This window comes from Eubalaena glacialis, chromosome 2 (genome assembly GCF_028564815.1).
Source record: "Eubalaena glacialis isolate mEubGla1 chromosome 2, mEubGla1.1.hap2.+ XY, whole genome shotgun sequence".
Lineage (NCBI taxonomy): Eukaryota > Metazoa > Chordata > Mammalia > Artiodactyla > Balaenidae > Eubalaena > Eubalaena glacialis.
The window spans coordinates 24,829,621-24,854,874 of NC_083717.1; the positions used below are offsets into that span (position 1 = coordinate 24,829,621).

Consider the following 25,254-nt stretch of genomic DNA (forward strand, 5'->3'; position numbering starts at 1 on the left):
ACTGGGTACCTACCTTTATCAAATAACGTACTCTAGGAGCCAGCGTAGCTAAAATGGTTAGGACATTTTGTGTTTGCTGGTATTGAGCTTCAGGAAGTTATGTTTTGAGGGGGATGCTATTCCACATTCATCAAATGACGTGTGATGGAGTTTCTAGTGTTATTTTCGTCTTGATTGGCAGTGAAGAAACCAAAGCACAGCAAGATTAAGTGGTCAGAGCCAGGGAGGCATTCTATTAATAGAGCTCTTTCTTATCTTTTGATTCTTAGTTCAAGAGTGTCTTTTGATTCTTAGCTCAAGAGTGTCTTCCCTCAAAGTGTGTTTTTAAAGAACTGTTGATTCGGTGTAGAACTAGTCCTTCTTTTCGCTAGTTTGCTGGGTTCTAAATTTACTCTCTCAGTAAGCAGAGTTTCTTGGAACCTTTGCTCATATTACATCCAGATCTTTTCTCTCTTTCAGAGTCTCTCAGCTGTGATGCTGATTTATCACAGACATCATTATGATTATGAAACAGGAGGTGATACGTAGGCAGGTCCCCACTAAAGAGACATTCCTGTATAAGTGATTTTTGTGTGAAATGGCGAAAGTATGCAGACTGCAAACTGGGTTCAAAATAAGTGACTTCCATCACAGGATAAGTGAACACGTTCCCTAGGAAATTGTGCTTTGGTGATCACTACTTATAACTAGTGTTACTGAGCCCTACTAGTTCCTTTTAACTGGAGCATTTAACTTTCATTGGAAGAAGGTTGACCTCTGCTTGGTGTTGGGTGGAGAAGTCTTGTTGCTTCCACCCCACAAGCTGAACCACCTTCCTTAATTTCAAAGCTGTTCTTAGGAAAGAAGGACGCTTGTTCCTTCTAGCCTTTCTGGCTTAGATGCCAGTTGTCCCCAGATTCCTTCCTCTTCCTCCCATTTTCAGGGGGAAGTAGCTCTCCTTTCCAGACCCCCACTTCATGTGAATGCCTTGTACTCCTGCTACTTTACATTTCAGGCATTTGTATCTGTTGTAAGATACTGTCGGCTTTGTGTTTAACATTCAGAGGAATGTCTTCCTCCATCTCAGGGGTGCCCTGTATTTTCCCTCCTTCTTCTGTGTCTTTGTTGGTAAAACCTGTTTGCACCCGCTGTCTTGACTCCTTGCAGGCCTGCAGAGTCCGGCTCCAGAGTTCATTGTTGACGTTGAATCCATGGATATCTTCCCCGTGGGCTGGTGTGAAGCCAACTCCTACCCTCTGACCACACCGCACAAGACAGTCTGTAAGTATCGCCCTGCTCGGAGCCCAACTGGGTAACATCTGGGACTTGGGTGAATAAACAGGCAGTTTGATAAAGATAGTTAGTGGAGCCAAATTGTAAAAATCAAAAAAGGTTGTTGATTTCACACAGAGCACCAGTACTTTTGTCTCATTTATCCTTTAAATGTCTGCGTGAGATGAATATTCGGAAGCATTTCCCTGGTTGACAAACTAAGTCACATGATGAGGCACAGAGAGAGGATCTGGAATCTTCACTCCCCGTTTTGTGTACAATTCATGATCTTGATTAGAAAAAATTTCAGCTAAATACTATACATTTGTATGATCATATCTGAGAAAGAACTACTTTTCCTCATGAGGTTTACCCCAAAATAATCATAATTGGTCCCAATAATTTACTGACATAGATATAAACACTTAACTACTCTGAGCACTAACTAAACCAGTGAGATTTCAACTGGACTTTGAAAAGAGCATTATATCACATCTTCTGATCACAAAAATGCCAAATTAAAACAATATTAGTAATTAAACCACACAGCATCACATACACACACACACACACACACACACACACACACATACCGCTTAAATACATACAAGTGTGTGTTTTAACATATATTATTGTAGGTAATTTTCCTGAAATGGTAACCATTTAAAAATCTTCAAACCTAATCAATCTCGGCATTTATTACTCCCCCCTAATGGGTAACAGAAGTATTATTTTAAAATGTGAGTCCTTAAAGATAAGGGGCTTTAATTTTTGTGAAATATATTTCTAATGTTTTCTTTATTAGTTTATATGCTAGCTGACTTCTTTGTAGCCTCCTACCATAAGGTTCGCTTACGTAGATGCTCAGAACTTTGCCATAAAGAGAGTTCCATCCCATAGTTGGCTTCCTGTTCCCTGATGTCAACAGATTGTGAAGGACACTTAAGAGACCTACTGCATATTCATTACGAGTTGGATGGGGCATTATCCGTGTGAATCAAAGTAGGGGGCCCAGGTTATAGACAGAGGTGGATTTTGAGGGATCCGTCTGTACCCCATACTGCACGCTGGATCTGATCCAATAACAGTGACGTCACTGTCCCTCACTTTAAAATATTTCTAAAAATCTGAGCTTAGAATAATTATTTCAGTCTCAAGGGCATTCTTTTTCTTTTTCTTTTATCCTCACTTAAAATGACGCGGTTCCTTGGCTGTCAGCCTCCACAGCCACTGGGCAGGTTCTCCGGGTTTGGGCCCTACCCCCTGTGCCTCAGACAGAAATCTGTGCCCTGATCCTCTTCCTCCTTCCTTCACATGGATTTGGGAGGCGACGAGCATTCTGAGTTTTGAGTTTTTCTGGATGAAATCCCACGGGGTTAAGCTGAACATAATGATGTTTCCTCTCTGTTTCGCACTTCGCCTCCCGGTCTGTTGTGTGTGGCTTCTCATCAAAACATCACACGATTCAGGCATCTCACCCTAATTAGCAAAGACTGAGTTAGGCAAGTTAGTCTACACTCATTTTTCACTTTAGAGATCACGGAGTTCATACTTTTTCGTAGTAATTACAGGCAGACCTCTTGTCACAGATACTGCGTTTTTTACAAATTGAAGGTTTGAGGCAACCCTGCATCAAGCACGGCTATGACGCCCCTTTTCCGACAGCATTTGTTCACTTCGTGTCTCTGTGTCGCATTTTGGTAATTCTTGCAATATTTCTAACTTTTTCTTTATCATTGTATTTGTTGTGGTGATCTGTGATCAGTGACCTTTGATGTTACTACTACGACTCACTGAACCTCAGACGATAGTTAGCACTTTTTAGCAATAAAGTACTTTTTAATTAAGGTATGTACATTGTTTTTTTAGACATAATGTTATTACACACTTAGTAGACTACAGTATAGTGTAAACATAACTTTTATATTCACTGGGAAACAAAAAAATTCCTGTGACTCTTTTATTGCGATATTCACTCTATTGGGGTGGTCCGGAACTGAACCCACAATATCTCTGAGGTCTGCCTGTACTGGAATTGGATACTAAATAAAATCAAGAATAGATGAAATTTGAGTCACTATTTCTCTTATTTATTTTTGTTTTCGTCTTGTTTCTCACACATACATTTTGCTTTGAAGAGGCAAAGTCTAAATGAATCTGCCAAACTCTGACAGCTTTAGAAGTTCTGTTAGAATTCATTTTTTACTAATGTTGGAAGATGCAGGCTTATCTATGCCCAAATTTATATATGCCAGAAGCTCTGGTCTGTCTTTGTGACGGTGACTCTAACCAGTTATAAATGTAAACTGGAAATGTTCTTAACCCCAAGTTTATTACTGGCTGGTTTATGTCACTATTTGACAGACGTATATGTTTGCTAGGCACCAATCCTCCTTTTAATGATAAAAAGTTGTAGTTTATAAACATGCCTCTAATCCTAATTTGGGAGCATGCTGCTATGGTAAAATTTTTTGACTTATCACATTTTCTGTGGGGAAAAAAGTCATCTGGGTAATCATGCTTACACCAATCCATCTGACCAGCTGTGTTCCTGGGAGGTCTGATATGTGTGCTCTTTTTCTTTTTATTAGAAGCACATTTTAGAATAAAGTAGCCAGTGTAGTGATAAAGTTAAATGTATTAAATTCTATTTAGATTTCATTTCTGAAAAGTCAAAGTCTATTTCATGCTAGAAGAAATTAAGATAAAATTGTGGCCTGAATGAAATAACTTTTCAGTTTTTAAATTGTTACTTTAAAACAGACAGTTTTATACCTACCAAGCCATTTAAAAAAATGCTTCTTCCTAGCTAGCTATCAAAGCTGCTTTTCTTTTTTTCCCTTTTTGCCTGTTTTACAGCACAAAAGAAGAGAAAGATCGCAGTTGTGCAACCAGAAAAACAGTAAGTTTTTTTTTTTTTCCCACAAAAACTCCGTGGTAAACTCTGAAGTGTCTTTCAAGAGGATGGGAAACAGGGCTGTTTTCGTTAGAGAGCTAGTCAACACCTAGCACAGTAGTAGAGGCGACAGTAACACATAGCTCCTGTTATTTATTGTGCATCTATTATGTGCAGGACACAGGTCTTGCTTCTAAAGCAGTTTCTTCTCCAGATCGTAACTTCTCACTTTCCTCCCAGCTCAGTCGACCTGAAGGATGCCCAGTGTCCTGCATTGCTGGTAAAGGCACTCTGTGCCCATGGTTCTTAATGCCCCCAGGGGCCCCGCAGAGCTGCCCGTCCAGGCCTCGGCTCTGCCCGCTCCCAGCCCAGTGAGCTGGAGCAGGTTGCTTTATTTCTCCCCATCTCAATGCCCTCCTCTGTAAAATACCCATTTCTCAGGTGTTTTAGGAAGATTGAATTAGATTCTATGTGAAAATGTGTGGGCCCTCCGTTGCTGAATAAACGTAGGTTACTCCACATTTCTGTTGTAATTTTATGAGGAAGGAGGGTGTTTGACAGCCTGTGGACAGGCCAGCTGTATATTTTTGGAAAATCGTCACTGTTGGTAACATTCTTATATATTGGAAAATGTCTGGAATATACTACGATACACATCCCTTACCAAGGCATTATGTTTTCTTAGTAGACTGTTGGAAAGGGAATTGAAAACAGCTTTTTTTTTCATGTACCTGAATTGAAACTTAAATAAAATGAAATTGAATAATAACTGCATTGTTTTTTGATGCAAATAACAGTTTTCTGGGTATTCTTTTTACATTTCTAACAGTGTTTCAGGTTAATTATCTCACTCCAGTTTTATCTGGATAACATTGAAATAGGAAAAACTAACAGTCATGTCACGGAGGCCAAATTTGAATTCATGACTCCTCAATTTGCAGTCTGTGGATCAGTGGTTTTCGCCCTTTACTCGCATCTGTCACTAGACAGCTCGTTAAAACACAGGTTGCTGGGCCCCTTCTGCAGAATTTCTGACTCAGGATGTCTGTGGTGGGGCCTGAGCATCTCCAGGTGTAACAGGTTCCCAGGTGATGCTGATCTGACAGCTAGGGGACCCCACTTTGGGAACCAGCACCATAGATGACCCCACTAAGATCTCTCGTTACCGTTTACTTGGAGTTTACATAGTTTTCCAGCTATGTGGTTTCTACGCAGCCAGCCTGTACATCCCCGGGAAAGCCAAGTTGCCTCTTTTCCCCTAAGGCGACAGTTTTTATATTTGTTCAGCAACTTTTTACTGAACAACAGCACAGACTTCTGTCTTAGACTCAGAAACCTACTTCACATTAGACTCATAAACCTACTTCATATTTTAAGAATCATCACTTCTTAGATTTTCTTTGGAGATTTTGTTTTCAGTGCGGCCATGACCCACACAAGCATGGACGCCAGAAATCAAAGTCAGCAGAAAGTCATTGATGAGGAGAAGTCTGACTTTAAAGTCAATGCAAGGTGACTTTCTGCGTGTCCTAAATATAATTAAGGACATTATTATAATTCTGTAACAAGCGACAAGCCCAGGAGTGACCTAGAGGAACCTCAGTGGTCAGTGATGACCCCTCCAGGGGCTGGAGACCCATAGGCTTCTTGGAATTATTGTAAGACTTGCCCCCAAAGATCTTACCTGTTCTTATACATGCACACGTTGTATCTGACCACATTCTTAGCTTAGATTTCTCTAATAGTTGCTTTAAGTTATGAGAAGACTTTGGAAGATACCAGTTTCTTCTAAAGCGTGAAACCCATGGGAGTTTTTTCTTTATCCACAGATCGTCATCCACAGTGCCTGTTGAGAAAATACCTCACGACCTTTGTTTATTCCCTCACCTGGACACCACAGGTAAATGAGCCACTTAGGATGCCCTGACACTTCCCAGTATGTCGCTGTGACTGGAGACATGGATATATTTTTAGGTCAACATGAGAATACTCAGCTTTGAGCCAACTGTCTTTTTTTCTTGCTGCTTATTTACAGATACCTACCCTTTTCAAAAAAATTTCTAAGCTAAATTCTTGGTGCCTCTTCTGCTTCTTGGTCAGTAGCTCTAGACACTTCCCTTGGTCTGAGGAAAAGGGTCCATGTGTTACTTGGAAATTACGAGCCCAGTTAGGGCTGTGTATCATGAATAATCATGTGGAAAAAGGAGTTGAAAATATCGTTACTAGGCATTTCTTTTTGGACATCGTATGCCAGTTGCACTTGCATGTTTACACTAGTGTTTAATCCTTAAGTCCCTGTGGGCTTTTGAATTGTTCCCTAAAACTCTCTGTTTGAATAGCTGGTTGGGAACAGTATATGTGTTTTAATGTATAAAGTCCTGCATCTTACAGTAACCTTTAAAAACACAGACGTGAATTACCCTTTGACCACAAATCTGATTATAGACATGTTTGTACATTAAGTAATATATTTGATTAAGAATTCTATTTTCCAGCCAAAACGAAGCCTGTTCTGAATTCCAGGATTAAAACCTATATACCGTGGAAAAATCCTATTAGGCAAAGTTTTCTTTGTAGTAAAGAGAGCAGTCTTGTGAGTAGACTTACTAAGGTTGTTTTTTCGTAAAGGTCTGGGCAGAGTAATCCTATCCCCAAATTTCCTTGCAAATGCAGCTATGGACTTTTTTTTTTTTTTTTGCCTGTTGTATAAAATTCAAGCTTCAGAATGGTTTTAAAAGAACCATGTCATCTTTCAGAGTTGGTAATTGTTATTTTACTCCTTCTGTTTCATTCCCAGAAAAATAACATGTCTCCCTCCTTACCTGTTGGTTCTCAGTTGAAGTCCTGTGAGAACAAAGCTTCCCAGACTGTCAAATCACCATCCCAAATGAATAACAAGTTTTTATAGAGAAAGAAAGTTTTATACTGTTAGTGCAGCTTGACTTGGAACAGTGGAACAGGAGAGGATGAGTGTCAGCTGGCTGTGTGACCGCAGTCCGCGTGTGTGGACATCAGGACGCATCCCAGTGATGACAGGGATACCTCACCATTTAGTTGTTCTGCTTTTTCCCCGTGGCAGCTTGAGACACAATTAGATCAGCACCTTGCCCTTTTGCTTTATAAGTAGAAAGGCTAATGAGGAAGATGCAGAGTTAAGCCCCTGGGAGGCTCATTTCACATCCATGGACTGGCAAAATGAGGAAGCTTGACCACACCTAGGGTTGGCCTGGGTGTGGGGCAAAGATGAACAGATACACATGATTATATACAAAATAGATAACCAACAAGCACCTACTGTATAGCACAGGGAACTCTACTCAGTATTTGGTAATAACATATAAGGGAAAAGAATCTGAGAAAGAATATAGATACATACATATATATGTATGACTGAATCACTGTGTTGTATACCCGAAACTAACACAACATTGTAAATCAACTATATTTCAGTTGAAAAAAAAAACAGGAACTGGGCAGTGCTTATTTGAGTGTAATCTGGGTCCCTGTGGTGAATAGCTTGGCCAATTCTAGTAAAACAGGATACACAGACCCAGTGGCTGAGGAGTTCCACCCCTTGTTGTAGACCTGGAAGAATCTCTTGTCCGTAAGCAGGAGTGGATTTTCACAGTTGTGTTCATTAAAGCACCATAGGTAATATTTTAAAAGTAGAAACAACTAAATGTCCATCAGTAAGAGAATAGAAAATTCAGTTGTGTTATATTCACACAGTGGAATACTACACAAAGTGAAAAGTGAATGAATTTTCTGGATATACATTTACCCATTTGGGTGGATCTCAGAAACCTCATGTTGAACTGACAAAATGTTGCAGAAAACCTTTATGGAATATTTTAAAAATAACCTAAGTATCCTGACTTGTTTGTGGATACACATATATGTTGTGTGGTAAAGTTTCTAGACTCTCATGGGAATGGTAAATGCCAGCTTCAGGGTAGTGGGTTCTTTCTGGGGGGTTGGGTGCGGGATTTCCTGGGGTAGGTTACACAGGGGAACTTAGATGTGTAACTGCTGTTTTTCTCTTTAAGCTACGTTGGAGGATACCTTAGTTGTCATTGTCTTATTTTTTGTGTTTTGTGTGTGTGTTTTGAATCCTGCATAATAAACAGAAAGGTTCATTTATATGGTAGAAAAAAATAATCAGGATTCCTAAGATATTACTGTGGATGTAAAACTTTCTGATATGAAGACACAGTGCACCTCTGGGTAGTTTTGCCAACACAGTGGGTTAAGCAGGTTTCTCCGGTCCGAAAGCATCAACTGTGTTTCTCTTCCCTGCAGGTACCGTCAACGGGAAGTACTGCTGTCCTCAGCTTTTCATCAACCACAGGTGTTTCTCGGGCCCCTACCTCAACAAGGGGAGGATCGCAGAGCTGCCTCAGTCGGTGGGACCAGGCAAATGTGTGCTGGTCCTTAAAGAGGTAAAGTACACCCACAGCCACAGGGGACTGGTTTTCACGGGGTGGTGGCCACGTGGGCACAATCCCTGAAGGAAGGGGGTCATAGGAATTTGAGTCCATTCAGGCAACATGTACCAAGCACCTCTTTCCTCTCAGTCCTGCGGGCTGGAGGCTGGTGGTACAAAGATAGAAATGGTGTTCCTGCCCCGGAAACACTCCCTGTCTAGTGGGAGGGATATGCCTTCCACCCCGAGTCAGGGAAACGCTGCTCTACATTTGAGTAAAGTCTTTTGTGAATCATGGCTTTTCTGTTTAAAAAGATGGCCGATTTTGAGCCTTTGTTTAGGTACATTCCTGTTTTTTGTGACAAAAAAGCACCCCCCAAACATCAAATTATACCATGATGAGTTAATTATACCATGTGTTTTAATTCCTTGGGCACAACGATACAGTTATCCATTTATCCGTCCGTTTATCCATTGAACAGATGTGTGTTCGGCAACTTCTGGGAGCCAGGCACAGCAGCAAGTACCAGGTCAAGAAATAAACACCCCCTGCCCGCTGCCCATTTGGGAGATGACATAATTCTAAGTGAGACGTACAGTCGGGTGAAGGCTTGGTGGAGACCAGAGCGTGTGGTCTGGGCGCAGGGGGGGATGTGATGGATCTCTGGATGTGACACTTGATCTGAAGTAGGCAAAGTGATGGCGCCTTGAGTGCACAGTACAGATAAGGCTGCACCGGTGGAGTTCAGGGTGGTCACGTGTGGCTGGAGGACGGCATTGGTCCTTACGTATAGGTGTAAAATTCACTGGTATAAAAGAGTATGTTATGTTTTGAAAAGAGAAAATGAGAAATCTGGCTGGCCTTCTGCCTCAGCAGGAGGCAGGATGGAGGAGAGGGGCTGCCTGGGAACGGCTTCCCTGGCGTCCTGAGGGATATGGGGCTGAAGCTGTGGGTGACTGGAGCCCAGGTGACACCGCGCCCGTGCAGTTCCCGCCTTGCGAGAGCCCCTGTGAGATTTCACATTTCATTTTGCCCAAAGAGGAGGAGATCATTGCAGCAAAGCCAGAATGCGTTTACCTTTTCAGGCCATCAGCAGTATTAGCAGTTAAAGACTTTCTCATATTTCGGAAAAAAGTCTGTTTTAGAGAAAAAATTGGGGTTACAGTTGAGAAGCAACCCTGTAAGAAAGGGACCAGGCTACTGCTGTTGTTATTTACTCAGACGAATTTGACGTAGAAGATGCATAGCAGGTGCTTCCTGCCCGTCCTGAGCTTTCAGTCATGGGAGGGACGGACAAGCCAATAGCATCTTCAGGGTAGTCAGTATCTCAGGGTGGGCTCAGGGGCTTGGAGATCTCGGGGGCTTCCTGTACGGCCTGTGGGGTGGGGGAAGGGGGCAGCCTGCTCCAGGGGACAGATAAAGCATCTGGGAAGCCTGGAGCATTGGTGGGATCACAGCAAGGAAAACAGGAAGGAATGCTTGCAGCACCTTAAATATGAGGACCATAGGGACAGGCATGGAAAGTGCAGAAATTCGAATCCAGAGTCTCCTGCGGGCCAGGACCCCGTCCTGGGCGCTTTGCCTGTGTCCTTATTTAGACTTGCTTTTCTTGAGATCTATCACCTTCATGCTTTACGTTCTAAAATCAAGCAGTGCAAGACTGGCGTCCAGCCTGAGTGGCGAGTGGATCCCATTGATGAGAAGTTAAAGGGAGATGGTGGCCGAGGAGGGGGTGGGGCAGCCCCTCTCGAAGGCCATCGGGGATGCTGGGGAGTGAGCTCCAGCCAGCAGCCAAGACATGGTGTAGGGCCCCAGCTTGGCCCATAATATTTATTCTTTCCATCTGACTGTTTACAGGGTAGGCAGGAGACGAGGAGCCCTCCCCTGCAGGGTGAGCCCAGAGACATCATCCTTTGTAAAGAACACGAAAACCCCACATAAATAAGGATCACTTCTTTTAAACTCACCTTCCAGCCCCAGATATAAGACTGAATTACCAAGGTAGAGCTCTTTATCTGTTGACACCACTTTTGTTGCTGTAGGATGAAAGGGGAAGATATCAGCAACTCTATTTACATATCCCTAACACGCACACTGAGAAAGAGAATTTGCTCACTTAGTGCAGTGAACTCTGGATCACTCATATTCTTTCTGGGAACCGATAAGTACAGAAATCAAAATATCCAACAATCCAAAATTATTAACGGTTAATCCAAAGTTTGCTTCAAGGATGGTAAATATAATTAATTTCTAAATGACTCAGGACCCACCATTATTAACATCTGCCCTTTGTATCATGCTGTTACAATACAACGTCGAGCACGTAGCTGATACCCAGTGAACACACGCGAACGAAGACACACTGAGTTCCGCATCCGCTCCTGAGCGTTCTCTCTTCTTGGTGCCATTTCTCACCATGCTGCTCACTGGGTCAGCCTCTAACGTCCCCAGTTCCTTTTAGGTTTGCCGCCTTTACTCCCTCAGGCTGGGAAATCAGCTAACAAATTTAAGTCAACTTCTATCAATCGACTAAACTTTATTTATTGAGCTCCTACTCACCATAGAGCCCTTTAATAGAACCGTGAGGATGTTCAGCTTCAGCAGAGGTTATTTCCAGGTGGGGAAGGTTAAGGAAGACCCCGTGAGACCTTCCCAAGAGTCAGCTCAGCAAGCTCGATGCCCAGAGGCCCTTCTTACTGCCAGGGCCGATGCCTCGGAGAGTGGGGGCGGCTGGAACACTACCCCTAGACAAGTGAGCGCTTACTGTGCGTTTAAGTCGGCACAGACCACAGATCCCGCAGATGGTAGATTCGGTCTAAGAAGAAACCAAGCCCAGATTACATGTAGGGATATCTGTCACTGTATAAAATACAGCACCTAGACCTAATGGACTCTCTTGAGTTTCCCCAGTGCTTTCAGCCCTTGAGGGCAACCTTGCCATGGCCATGTCACCTGCCTGAATTTGTGCCTGGTTTTGTTGCTGGTGCTCAGGATGGGACAGGGAAGCTCACAAAAACCTGGTGAATGGATGCGCTTGTTTAAAGTCCCCGCAAGACCGTTTCACACCCACGTCCCAGTGGTTCCAGAGAGGTCCTTGGCCACCTGCGGGCCCTGTTGACAAACACGGTGGCCTGAGGGTCAGTCTCTCTTTGGGGCTCGGCTAGTTTACTTTACTACATAATTTTTTTTAGAATTCAACAGTAGTTAGCCCTGATCAGTCCTCTTGATAGGTGCCAGCCATCCAGTTTAAAAGCTAGGCCAGAGCAGTTTTCTGATGACAGGAACTCGTTTTTTGCTGATGTTCAGAAAATGCATGAGGCAGGAAAGAAAGAAAGAAAAAGAGCGAGCACTTCAGTTCCGTGAGCGCAAGAAAAATGTAAGTCCCACCAAGCCACTGTTTATGCTAATACTCCTGCTTCAGCCCAGGACCTGGGCATGGTTTCAAATTGCATTTCCCTTACAGAGAATGAGGGCATTGGAGCAAACACAGAGCACGTTCGCTTTTTCAGGCCATCAGGGGTGTTAGTAGTTAAACGTTTTTCTGTCTTTGGAAAATGTAGAGTGATGGCTGTTTTCCCTTTGTCTGGTTCTTCGAGAAGTACATAAGGTCTGTGGACATGGATGTGGAGCCGGCCTTTGGAGAGGGGTTCTGAGCTCTGAGAGGGCGGTGGACCAGAGGGGAGGAAGTTTCTGGCAAACGGGAGGAGGAACGCGTGTTCACTTTCTGGGCAGTGAGCGTCCTGAGCTTGAGTGGGGTTGAGGGCGTAGGGACCTCGATTGCAGAAGGAGGGCGGTGGAGGGGGGCAGGCAACCTCTAAGGCAGGAGCCCAGTCAGGTCCAGTCACCTCGAACAAGGGGCTCCCAGCGAGTAGCCTGGAGGGGAGGGGGCAGGTTGAGCCCATCCACAGCCCCTCAGGTCCCCGGGGCGTTTTGTGGGACCCCCGGGTGCAGTCGCAGGGAGAGTGGGCCCTGTGACGACAGACAGGAAGTGATGGTGTTTGTCATAAATGAAACTCGCAAGATCAGGATGGTCGTCGCCAACCAGGACGGTCCTTTTCTATCCCCAGTACTTTCCCATGCACGCCTGCCCCAGTAACGCCAGGGTCTCCCCAACCCAAATAAACTGCAGGTCCCTGGGGGCCCTCGGGGAACTTGGGAGGTTTTGCATCCCAAGCCTCCCACACCTCTGAGATCATCAGCATCGTGGGATAGAGTCTTGTCAGCCATTCACAGACGCATTCAAAGAACTTCTGCTTCATGCTTTCTATGCAAGCTCGTGAGTGGCCAGGTCTGTGGTATTGACTTTGTCTACAGTGCAGTAAGGCAGGCGTTGTGTGCCTGTGTCGGTGTGAGAGAGAGAGAGCTAGTGAGTGCAGGAGGAAGAGGTGGTGGGGGGCATCTGATGTATTCACTCCTGTCCATGTGTCCTGCGATGGAAAGTTCAGCTTCTAATGCAGACACACAATGAGATGGGAGAACACCGACCTACCGGGTCCTACTGGCAGAAATGGCTCTGAAAACACCCGCTCAGGAAGAATGAGAGTCTGTGTTTTCATAGCAACTCTAGAGGCCATGGGTTTGAAGGCAGCCTGCCAGGATAAAATCCCACGTGCCTTACAGAGATTTGGGGGGAGCCCAGGGTTTTTCTTAAACATTATTTGGTTTAAATTATTTGCGGTGTGTAACCTCTGTTTTTAGCAAAAAAGAGAAACGTATCATTTTCGGTGGGGAGTCGATAGGAGTCCTTTTTCCCATTTTCCACATCACCTTCCGATGCGTGAAGCTACGGGTGTTAACGGAATTGCTCCTCAGCAGCAGGGGTGACCTGTGTTTCACTTGCTGCCTTTGGGCAGCAGGGTTTCAGCCGTTTAGGAAATGAACATTTATAGAGGGAAAATCGACAGGTTGTGCCTTTTCTGTGGAAAAGCAAAAAATATGGCACTGGATTTTTATTGCCTTTTCTTTCTGATGTGGAACTTAGGAGAAAGCAACATGAGTCCTGGACACTCAGGAAACTTTCTGGATCCATGAGCCTCCCTGGTTGCTTCTTTCCCTCTAGCACAACTGTCTGCCCGACTTAGTGGAGATTGCCAGGCTTGGGACCTCTGACTCACCCTGACACTGAGGGGCCAGTCTGAATACGATGGGCTAGATGGATAAGTGAGGCTAGACAGAGTTTCTGCTCCACCAAAGGGGCAAAATTGTTCCTGATTCGTAAAATACAGACACGCATGTGCACGCATCCACCCTACACTATCCTCCCCTCACTCCACCCACCTACCCACCTACCCATCCATCCATCATCTGTCTATATCTGTCTTTCTATCATTTATCTGTATATATCATATTCATCCATTCATCTATCCATCATCTTTCATCTTTCTATTCATTAATTGTTATCTATCTATCTATCTATCTATCTATGTCTAGTGTACCTAAAAGAGTCACTTTGGTACTCTTCATCACAATCTGGTCCAGGGATGCAAAGGTTTAGACATGACCCATTGAGCCTTCCTGGGTTTTTAAGAGAGTAGGTTGTGATTAGTTTAACTTTGCAAACAGTGACTGCAGAAATGACTTAAGAGCCCTGAGTACTGGTCTGATGATGCCAGAGTTTGGGGTAACTAATTGGGTTGCCACCAGGGCACAAAGGAGCCAGGCATGTTCACCTTTATTGAGTAAGATTTTTCTCTCCCTCAATCTGCTTCTGTGGTCTTCATAGCTCTTTAGCCTCAGAAAGTGCAGAAGTCAGTGGCGTGGGGACTGCTGGGTGTAGCCGTATTGTTTTTTGTCCATCCACACCTTCCCAGGGTCTTTCATTCAGTTATCTGACACTCAGCAGCTATTACTGTGCATGGCCGCATCAGATGCTCTCCCAGCTCTGGGAAGCCAGCAGAGAATGAAACATCATCCATCCATCTATCCCATTCATCCATTTAGTCGGGTCCTAAGCAATTCCTGAGTCATAAGCATGTACTGGTGGGCACTGTGCTGGAAACTGGGGAGTCAAGGTGAGCAGGAGATGTGCCCCCCAGGTGAGTTGACAGTCCCCCCCCCCGCAGAGCCTCAGGGGGGAGGACTTAGGCATTTCAGGTTATACTGGAAAGAGGAAAAGTCTTGCCTAAGTGACATCCAGTTAAGTCAGTCAGCAAAATCAGAGATGCAGACGTGCCTCTGGAGAGTATTCTCCAGTGTTCTTGTTGCTGTTGTTTTAAGCTTATGCTGAACGTTAACCCATTGAGAACAGTGTACCGAGCCTGTGGGTGGTATAAACTATAGCACATACATAATGTGTGTTTCAGGAATTAGCTAGACAGTGTCCAGGAAGGTTGGCAAAAAAGTACAAAGTTTTTTTTGTTGTGAAGGTTTTATGATTTGCCTGTAAAGAAGGTAAGATACTTTTGCTGAACTTTCTTATTGTACTGTAGGGTAGGATTCTGTAGCAAGAAAATCAGTGGCAAATGCTGCCTCCTGGGCCCCCATTGACATAGAACATATGGTACCAAATAAATTCTTGGAGTGAATCAATCATTAAGTTTTAGATGTACAGAATAATTTGATCCAATATCAGTGCCCATCTTGAAATTCATTGAACAAATTCCAGAAAAGTCTTGATTGAGCACCTCCTATTGCCAGGCATGGTTGTAGCTACTATGAATAAAGCAACAAACAAAATGAAGTCCCTGATTTCTCGGAGGCTTAGGTTCTAGAGGGAGGGACAGTAAACAAATAAACAAATTCGTTTTGGATACAGGGAGGGTTTCCTGGTGAATTGGATGTGGACCGTGAGAGTAACGGAATTCACGGAGGCCTTGACGGTCAGGAGAGGGAAGTCGAGGAGAAGAGAGAGCCGTAGGACAGAGTAAATCTGTCTGATTCGGGCAGTTGAAGCCCGTCCACTGCACCTCCAAGTGGAGATGGGTGTGTGGGTCTGAAATATACACTTGGTGACCGTGGGTTTGCTAACGCGTGGACGGTGTTTGCAGCCAGGTGCGCCCTGGTGTGAATGTAGGTGGAAGAGGACAGTCCAAGGATCGGGCCCTGAGGTCACCGTCATTTGAGTTGGGGACATGGAAGGATCAGGGGAGACTGGGTCCCGGGGGTAAGTATAGACAGTGTCTGCGGAGGAGGGAGTGTTGGGCGGCACTGCAAGCTGCTGACGGGGTCCAATAGGAGGAGATCTGAGAACAGCTCCTTGGCAATGCCGGCACCTCAGGTGATCTTGCTAAGACCTGTTTCAGGGAAGCCCCATTGGATTGGGTTCCTGAGGGGCTGAAGGAGAGAAAGGGGAGTCTTGAGTGTCTTGAGGAGTTTTACTATAAATGGAAACAGAGGAGTGTGAGGTGAACGAAGGAAGATGAGAGATGGAGAGAGAAAGTGGTTTTCCTCCTTTAAGATGGGAAATGTTACCCCCGGTTCACACACAGAGGGCGACAGTCCAGCGGAGAGGAAGGAGAGGATGAGGTGGGAGAGGGGCCGTGTCTAGTGAGTTCGGGCTGCTCCAGCAAGGTGCCACGGACTGAGCTGGGCGGCTTAGGGAGCAGACGTGGGTTCTCACGGATCTGGAGGCTGGAAGTCCTCCATCAGGAGGGCAGGTTGGTGAGACTCCCTTCCTAAGCTTTGCACACAGCCGCCTTCTTGCTGTGTCCCCGCATCTGAGAGGGAGGGCAAGCTCTCTGGTCTCTGCTCACAAGGGCGCCCCGTCATGGAGGATCCATCCTCACAAACTCATCTAAACTTAACCACCCCAAAGCCGCACCCCCAGTACCATCACATGGGGGAGGGTAGCGCTTCAACGTAGCAATTTGGCGGGACATACTCAGTCCATAGCAGAAGGGAAAACCACAGGTGGAAAAGAATACTCTGGAAAATAGTCTAGAGTATAAAGGCATTTTGCTGCTGACGGATCATGAGCTCAGAGGGCATAATGGGTGGGTTTGGGAAGCAGCGAGGAGCTTGAGATTGGGTCAGACAAGGGGGAAGTGCAGAGCCGTATGGGAATGGGATTCTGGGCGGAAGGAAAGTTCTAGGAGTGTTGCGTTTCTGGTGACCAAGCTGAATGAAGGTACAGGGTATGATGGGATTCTCCTGTTGGTCTTCCAGGGGGAAGTGGATAATTCCTGAAAATATAGCCTTCTTTGGAGAGTGGTCTTTTAATCAAATTGAAGTGATAAAGTAGGGAGTACTTTGGTGCCGGGGAAGGGGGCTGCCTACCAGGGAAGTGCTGGGCTCCCCGACCTTGCCTTTGAGCCTGGGGGGGAAGGGCCTGCTCTCCGGGTGGGGGGTTGTCCAGGGGAGGTGAGCCTTCTGTGAAGAATCGAAACAAAGGTAGAGGGCAGTTTCAGCCCAAGCAATAGAGTCCACCTGGGAAAACATGTCAGATTATTACTGTTCTTATTACAATTTTTGTAACTAATAACCAAAGGAGAGATGAGCATAGTGATTATTAGATAATATTTTGGGGTGTATTAGATGCAGCAGTTGCATTAATTTTGGGGACGTGCCCAGAGCAGTCAGTTATTCAGGAGACTGAACGAAAACACCTACGTTTAAGGGTAAATAACTTGGAAAAGTCTTATTTTCTTTTCCAAGCTTGTTTCGTGCTTTCCTCTGGCTTCTTAGAAGGTTACGTTTGCGCTGCAGAGAAGGAAAGACCCTGCTGGTTCCTCTTTTCTCTTACGAGAACATCTTCCTTTATTTTCAGTTTTTGGTGGCATTTACTTTTGTGAGCGTTTAAGAAGAAGTGCTGCGTACTCCATTGATACACTGTGGACCTCTGGGGGGGTGTAGGATAAATGTGACTTCACTCTAGGAAAAGAAGCAGCACAGCTGCTACAGTTCGTCTGAAACCCAAACTCCTTTTTTGGGTTTGGAGACGTGTTTTAATTAATATTCTCCATTTAAATCTAGTTACAAAAATAAAACTCTGCTTGTCTGTCTGCTCTGCAACTCGCCGGGCCTCTAATTGTATCAACAGCGCAGGTGCTCACATCAGAGTCTTGTCTCATTTTGGTCCTCTCGCACTTTATGTATCCCATCCACCTGGCGAAGCCCTACTGATGGAGAAATTGCTGGTTAGGCAAGAGAAATTTTTTATCATTTTATTATTTAAAAAAAACCATTCATAAAATTATCTCCATTTCATCTGATTTTGAAATTGAAAGAAATCATCTTTGAGGCCCGTGAGGGCCTTTGATGGTCCCGATTTCTATAAAAAGCTAATTATTGTAACTGTGGCTCTTGGATAGACTGCAGAGCAGAAAGGTCTGCTGTAACAGTAAACATGTGAGGGGGGCTCCTTTGCATCCAGATCCTTCTTCTGACTTCGTCAGAGAGAGAATATCCTCCTTCCTGTTTCCCTGTGGGCCAGTCTCTCTCTAAACGTTTGCCCTAAAGAGACATCTCCCCCCCTGGCCACTAGAATTCAACAGATGACAAACCTTTGAGGTCAGGAACCTGTCTTCTTTCCATTAAGTTAGCCCAACCTGAGCTGTGGGAGCTCATATTTGCGTTCTGAAGTGTTTTCTAATTTTAACACTCAGAGAACTAATTTTCCTATTAAGTGGTTTCCTGCACTTTCAACATTGTTATAACTTTAATCATATGATATAGTTGAGGTTGGAAACGATCTTAGTTACTTTCGGTGTTTGGGGAGAAGTTTTCACGATCGTGCATGTGAAAGGAAATAACGGAATTCCGTGATTTCACGAAGTGAACAGAAAAAAATCCCATCGATTTACGGAATCCTTTGAGTGCTGACCTTGTACCTGAAAGGGCAGGGGCAAGAGAAGGAGACACGCATTCACTGTACCCGAGGGGCCCCCGGGTACCAGACGCTTGGCGCTGTTTGCTTCTTCCCCTGCCGACACCACCTACGCTCTGTTCTATTTGTCTCTTCCTCCCTCTGATGACCCTTCTCTCTTCTCCTGTAACTGACTCACTCACCGTTTGCTGAACAAACTTTTGCGCCTGATGGAGCAGAGGTAGGAGAACGAGAGGCGCAGCAGGATGGGGCCGTGGAATGCACTTTCGGAGTCCTCGGAGGTTCAGAGAGATGGGAGCGCAAATTGGATTTGAGAATTAGGTCATCGGTGCCCTTCAGTTTTGTGCACTGGTTGGAGGAGAAGCCAGATTCGGGTGGGTTGAGAATTGAAGATGAAGAATTTAAAAGTATAGAACTTTTTTTTTTTTTTTTTGAGAAGTTGGGTTCTGAAGAAGAGGCAGTAGCAAGAAAGTCAGGAGCTTCTAAGGAGACTTATTTTGCGAAGGTGCGAGACTGAAACATAAATACAGGCCAATGAGAATAGAGAGATGAAGGCTCAGGGAGAGTTTATTTTGTGGGTGGATGAGGACTGCTTGGATATCAAGAAGAGGGCTCCCTTAAACATTTTTTATATGCCGAGCTGTTACCTCCTTTATTTCTCATAACATCCTTATTACAGGGGAGAAAATCTTTTCCTCTACCCTCTTAGGTTCAGTGGGTAGGGGCTGTAAATTAAACTGACAAAAGACAGATTAACAGGAGAAAAGGGTTGAAAGAAATGAAAACAGAAAAGAAATTAAAAACCAAAGAAGCCATTAGGCTTGAGATTTTTACATACCATTTTAATAAAAGACAGTACATTGTGGAGAGGTGATCAGACAAAGGGAAAGGGGTCTGGGCTCCGAGGACTGTTAAGTATATGCGGGAATCTAACAGAAGATAAGGGGTTTTTTTTCCTAGTAAGATTTGTTTGTGCAGAGTCATCTCTGGGCCATCTTTGTTTCTCCAGTGACAAGGGTTGTTTTCCTCCTGGTCCAAGAGCGGGGAGGGGGACACTTTCACAGTGTTTTAGGCAGAAAGGGGGAGGGCAGAGAGTTCCTGCTGTGTCTGCTGTTTCTCAGTTGTGTCAGGGCAAAATTAATCCTATGCCAAAGTGGCATATTTTGAGGTGACAAGTTCTGACCCCCTTCATTGTGAACCAGGTAAATGGCAGCGCCCCCATTATACAGATGAGGAAAGTCAATTAAGCATTTTGCCTAAGCTTGATTAGCTTCTAAGGGATGGACCTGGGATCCCATCCCATATCTGTCCAACTTTACAAAGGCTGTTGCTTCTCTGTTATAATATACTGTGGGGACTTCTGTGTAGAAGCGTGTTCCCAATAAACATCTCATGAAGCCTAGGAAATCCAGTGAGGCATTGCTCTAGCGCTAATTTCCTCCTTGAGATACTCAAAGCACTCTTATGCCAGTTTATTGGGAAGAGTGTTCATCAGCTTCACAGCTAACATCCTGTTAGTTAATTGGGGGCAGGGTCTGAGCTACCCTTTGTGATCAAGAGTGTAATAACTTGAATTCTGATGTTTTGCAAGGTACAGTAATTCAGTCTAACTTGGGTCATAATAACAACTGTCAACTTAGTTATTTTCATGGAGTAACTATAATACACTAAGATGTCAGGTACATAAATTATTCAGCTCACAATTCCAAAGTTTTATAGAGCGCTTGTTGAATTTAGAGACAAATGATGTGACATTGGGAAAAGCCAGGGGAAGATTATTCAATATCACATGCCTTTTACAATTTAATTGCTGCCTGCTTCCACTCTGAATTGAACTCTGGAAGGCATTTTCTTTTCACAGTCACAAAATGCATTTCTCTATGCAGCAAATAAGATGTAGCCCTGGGGTTTTCTCAATGAAACACAATGAAAAGATTCAGTTGAAATTTTATTGTCTGTTGATAAACACTTGGTGCATGATTTCAGCCAGTTTCAAATGGATTTATTTTTAAACTCGGTTTCTGTAAATTGTACTGACAGTAAATAATAAAATCAGATGATTATTCTAATAGAGAAAACAAACACAATAGAACTGCTTGTATTGCTGTGTCCTGGCCTTTTAGCGTCTTGGCTGAAACATGTTCTCTTGATGGGGCTTTACAGGGACCTGGGAACATAGCAAAATGCCACCCAGGCAAGAAAAAGACAGTTGCCATGCTGACTGCAGAGTATAGAATATTTCAAGATCTAATCCTCAGTTATGAGAAGGCTTTGTTTCTCTTAATTAAATCAGGGCGCAGACCACACCAATTACATTCCAGAACACACCAGGTACATGAAAACTGGGACTTGAAAATTTCTGCAGCATACTTTTCATCTTCTTTCTTCCTGTTAATACTGTGCTGGTCTCCTTCACAAAATAGTAGGCGCTTCAGCAATATAGCCCGTGTCCTCCCAACTCAATAAGGAATTTTTCTCACTCTCTCAGTGGGGTTTTGCTCTGAAACATGGCACGTGACTGTGTGCTGTCTATATGCTCTGGGGCTTGGCACAGGGCAGATCCTCAGCGAATGGGCGTTTCATGGAACGAAGCCCCTGAGGTGTCAGTGTTCCTTTATGTGCTGCATTGCATCTTCACATTTTTTTGAGCTCTCTATCCAAATAACAACAGCTCACGAGCATGCCAGAACTCATAAATGTTCATTGATAATGAGGATTTGCTTATGGGAAACGAGTGCCTCAGAGCGTGAAGTTGAGGCTTTAGAAGGGAGACGTCTGGTCCCTCTGGGACTGGTTCTGACCACGTGTTCATTTCCTCGCACTTGGGACTTGGGAGTGAAGGGGTAGCTTGAGGAAGCTGTCAGATGGTGTTAGACGCTCAGGCTTCCTTTCGAAACACTCACGTCTCTGAGAAATATCCTAATGTTAAATGCCCATAAATTGGGTCAGCGTCAGGTGAGTTTCAGGTAATGTGTTAGCCCTCAGTACAAGTATCTGAAGCTTATCCAGAAGCGTTGGAACAAACCTCCCATCTCCATCTTAGTGATTCCTTTTGAAATATATTTTTAAGGATAAAATGGAATTCTTAGTAACCGATACTGCTGAAGAGGAATCCAGTTGAAGGATGATCCATGGCTCTTTGGAGAAAATGGTTCAGTTTTTCTGCAACCAGGAGCATTAGTGAGAGCCGGCCATCCCCTCTGGCCAGTGGTTCACACTCCCCCAGGCAGAGGCGTCGGATTTCACCGCCCTTTCTATCCCCTTGATGGCGAGCACATCAGTGCCAAGCTGCAAAGCGTTCTCTCTGACTCCATCCCAGCCCATTGCTGACTGGAGGTGCAGGGCAGACAGCTTTGAAGTGTCAGCGGGGTGACTTCTAAAACATTCTTGTTTTAGCAGTTGACGTTCACGGCGATTCCTTTTTCCCAACAGGTTCTTAGCATGATCATCAATGCAGCTTACAAACCTGGAAGGGTATTACGGGAATTACAGCTGGTGGAAGACCCACACTGGAATTTTCAGGAGGAGACACTGAAGGCCAAGTAAGTGTTTTCAATTCTGGAAAACGAGGGTTCTCGGCATTCTTTGCCTGCCACTTTGAAACTTGTCCTTCCTCTTTTTCACATGGCCCAGAGAAGTGGAAACCAACGGAAGGCTTGTTGTTCTGCAGTTCTGTGCACCACACACAGAGTTTATTGTGTTAAATATTCAGAATAAAAATGTACTGATGGGTTGTTTGATCCAAAGGGGAACATTTATATAAAGAGAGGATTTCTCTTATCATTATTATACGTTTTTCATTAACAGATCTTAACATCTGATATTATAGAGTTTACGCCAGATACAATGTTCCTTACTCTGAGAGTTGACAGTTTTAAAAAATAGGAAGAACCAATACCTCTCTTTGGTTTTGGTTAATAGGCTGTGGGTGGACATGTAGTTGGTCACTTATTTTATTTGGAAACGGGCTAATTGGAAAGGTAATGTTTGCTTTGCTTTAAGTTTCTTGAACTCTGAAATTGGGAATACCCCATGACCTGTTTTGCAAGAACTCAGTTGTTTAGGAGACAGATAGAAAAAGACCCATGTCTCAAGATAACTTCATGTTTAATAATAGTTTTGGTGGTTTAAGAGGGCTTTTAATATCCACTTAATTCTTTTCAAATGGAATAGATCTTCACTGGTCCACTTCCTGTATAATGGTGTCAAAAGGTATCACTTAGCTGTAACATTTGGAAAATGATGCTGTTTAAACAGTGAACTACTTTTCAATGGCTAGAGCATACCTAAGCCCTCCTTTAGGGAAAGTGCCTGTCCTATTTGTAGTGAAAATTAAGGAATATTAAATAACTTATATGACCAGTGGTATTTTCCTCCATGGTTAACTTACACCAGAACTGAGTACAGATGTGGAGAAATTCACAGTTATTCGCATTCATTGTTAGTTATCCACTCAGCCTTTCCTGTGTCTTTTTTGAGCATCTCTATAATTTTAGATTCAACAAAAGTCATGTATGGTCTAATGATACTCCACTAAACCACAAAAGTTAAAGGGAATACGTGTAGATAAGGAGAGTTTTGGTTTGTTGGAAGGTGTCGTGTCAATGAAGGGTGACACCATACCTCACCCTTCCCTTCTTTCCCAAGAAATATTTAACTGAGCTTCACCTGTAGCCCAGAAAAAAATAAAACGTGTTATTTTTCCAGTCTAACATTCTGTATTTTTCTACTTTATATAAGCTGGAGATCTTCAGCCACAGTAGAATACTTTGTTATAATGTCGATTCATACTGGTAGTGGTGGCAGGAAACCCGGGCAAGTATTTATACAGAGAAACCCTTCTTACGTCTTGTTTTAAAATTTTTCTGTAAAATTCAGTACATCCAAAATACACCCAAGGATATGGAAATAGTAAAAGTACAACAATCTTAAATTCCATTAAAATCTCCCCTGCTCCCTAAGCTAGCCAGAAACTCGCTCCAGATTCCCAGAGTGACAGGGAGAGTTCATTTTGCACTGTTTGCACTCATTTTCCCATTGCCAAGTTGATCAGAGCTTTTATGAAACCAGCCTGATACGATCAAAACAGACACAGCACGACCCAGCCCTGCTGTATCGTAAAGGCAACGTATTACCTATTATATCAAACATGACAGCGTGTTCCTTAGCAGAATCTTACACAGGAACTTACAATGAGAAAATGTGTGTCTGGACTGGATTCAAGTGTCTGGATCACAGTAGCATCTCAAAGCAGCTGCTAACAATGACAGATTTACAGTCAGCGGGAATATCCCTTATAATACTACGTGTTGAGTCACCTCTTTCCTTCTGATGTAAAACGACAGCATTTTAGATCTTGATAACTTTGATGTTTTCATTGGTGCAAAAGGGAGGAGAGAGAGTTGACTTCTTCCCATTTTGCTGAAAGGCTAAAATGCTTTCTTTCGTGAATAAATTAACTCAGCGAGGGCGGAGACCTGCGTTTAAGGCATTCAGTTGTCTTGGTTGTGGTCCGTGAATTATAAAACCACAGAGAGTGTTCTCAGTAAGGAAGGGCGTGAGATTCTTCTCTGTAGAGCTTTGGGAACGCTGTCACTTAGCATCTGGGGGTTCTGATTGGTTTTTTCCTCTTCTGAAAAGACCCATTTAGTTGAGAGGGTAGGGGTGACATTGACAAGGGTTGATCTGTAAATAGAAGAAAAACGAACACTGTCATCTACAGTCGTCCCCCAGCGATTTTGCCTATTTAGCCAACAACCATACCTTTTATACTAGAACAAATTATCGAAATGTTTGAACACTGTATAAGAAGCCTATCATATAATGAGTCTTCAACATGGACTGAAAGGCAGAACCAGGAGTAGCTTGTGCTAAAGGAAAAGGGGGATGCTAGTGTAGTTCACTTCAGCAGCTCTGGAAGAGGACGTTGTTTCTTTCCGATGGACTGAAGTTACTAAATTGACCTACATTATTTAGAATTTCGGGAGGAGGAATTTAGGCTATACCTGGCTATACCTTAGGGGGATTTTAAAAAATCCAGTCCTATGCTTTTAGAGACATTTACATGTGTTATTCCAACATGTTATAGAATCTTCCTGAGGGGGAAAAAATGTTAACTCTTGTTTGAATGGCTTTTGTGACAACCTTTATAAAAGCCAGCCGGAGGTTTAATAGATTTTCCCAGTCTTCTTTTGTTACAGTTATGCAGAATATTTAAAGTGGAAATATCCTGATGTAATTTTGAGTGAACTAGATTTCATTATCACTTAGGCAGAGGCAAGGAGATAAAGTCAAATCTTTACTTTTAGGTGAGTCACGTTCAGCTCTATGGAAATGATATTTTGGTTTCTTTTTTCATAAGCAATGACAATTTTGTATGTGTTTTCATTTATTTTACCTTTTCGGGGGCATTTATTCATGCCCATGCTTTATGAACAGTAAGATGTAATATTTGACTATCAAGGAGATTTATGTGAAAAAGGATTCCCAAACGGAGAGACTTTTCACTGAAAAAAGATTTTGTTGGTTCATACGTTAATCTTTACTTTGCTCAGATGTGTGAAATTTGCTCTCGTGAAAATGTATGCTGTAAACATTACGTTAAGCAAGCGGGTGAATCCGTTTCTGAAGAGAAGACTGAATTTCGGTGTGTAATAAATTCATCAGGTTATGGGCGTGGCGTTTCTGGGTCACACACAGACCAGTTTAGGGTGTTCTGAATTAGAGGTTGTCTTTCATAAAATAAACGCCCACCCCATTTATCACACAGAGTTCCCATGACTTGAAATACAGGAATCAAAAAGGAAGAGAGAAATATCTGAGGTTGAGTATCTTAAGACTGAAAACTAGTGTTGCACTGACTCTAGTTCTAGATGAAGAATCTGTGACCAGTGAAGTAAAAGCTTTGTTTTGAAGGAAGT

The 25,254-nt window shown here is 43.6% G+C and overlaps 1 protein-coding gene across 6 annotated transcripts in view; it reads left to right on the top strand.

The window, feature by feature from the left end:
* The window catches only part of SFMBT2 (Scm like with four mbt domains 2), a 222,258-nt gene that overhangs the window by 176,490 nt on the left and 20,514 nt on the right, over positions 1-25,254 (top strand). For all 6 annotated transcript variants that reach the window (XM_061179566.1, XM_061179563.1, XM_061179568.1 and 3 more), the window contains 5 exons: positions 1,147-1,260; positions 4,111-4,153; positions 5,977-6,047; positions 8,447-8,586; positions 21,767-21,876. In XM_061179566.1, coding sequence (XP_061035549.1) covers positions 1,147-1,260; positions 4,111-4,153; positions 5,977-6,047; positions 8,447-8,586; positions 21,767-21,876 — 478 coding nt within the window. The remainder of the gene's footprint in view (positions 1-1,146; positions 1,261-4,110; positions 4,154-5,976; positions 6,048-8,446; positions 8,587-21,766; positions 21,877-25,254) is intronic.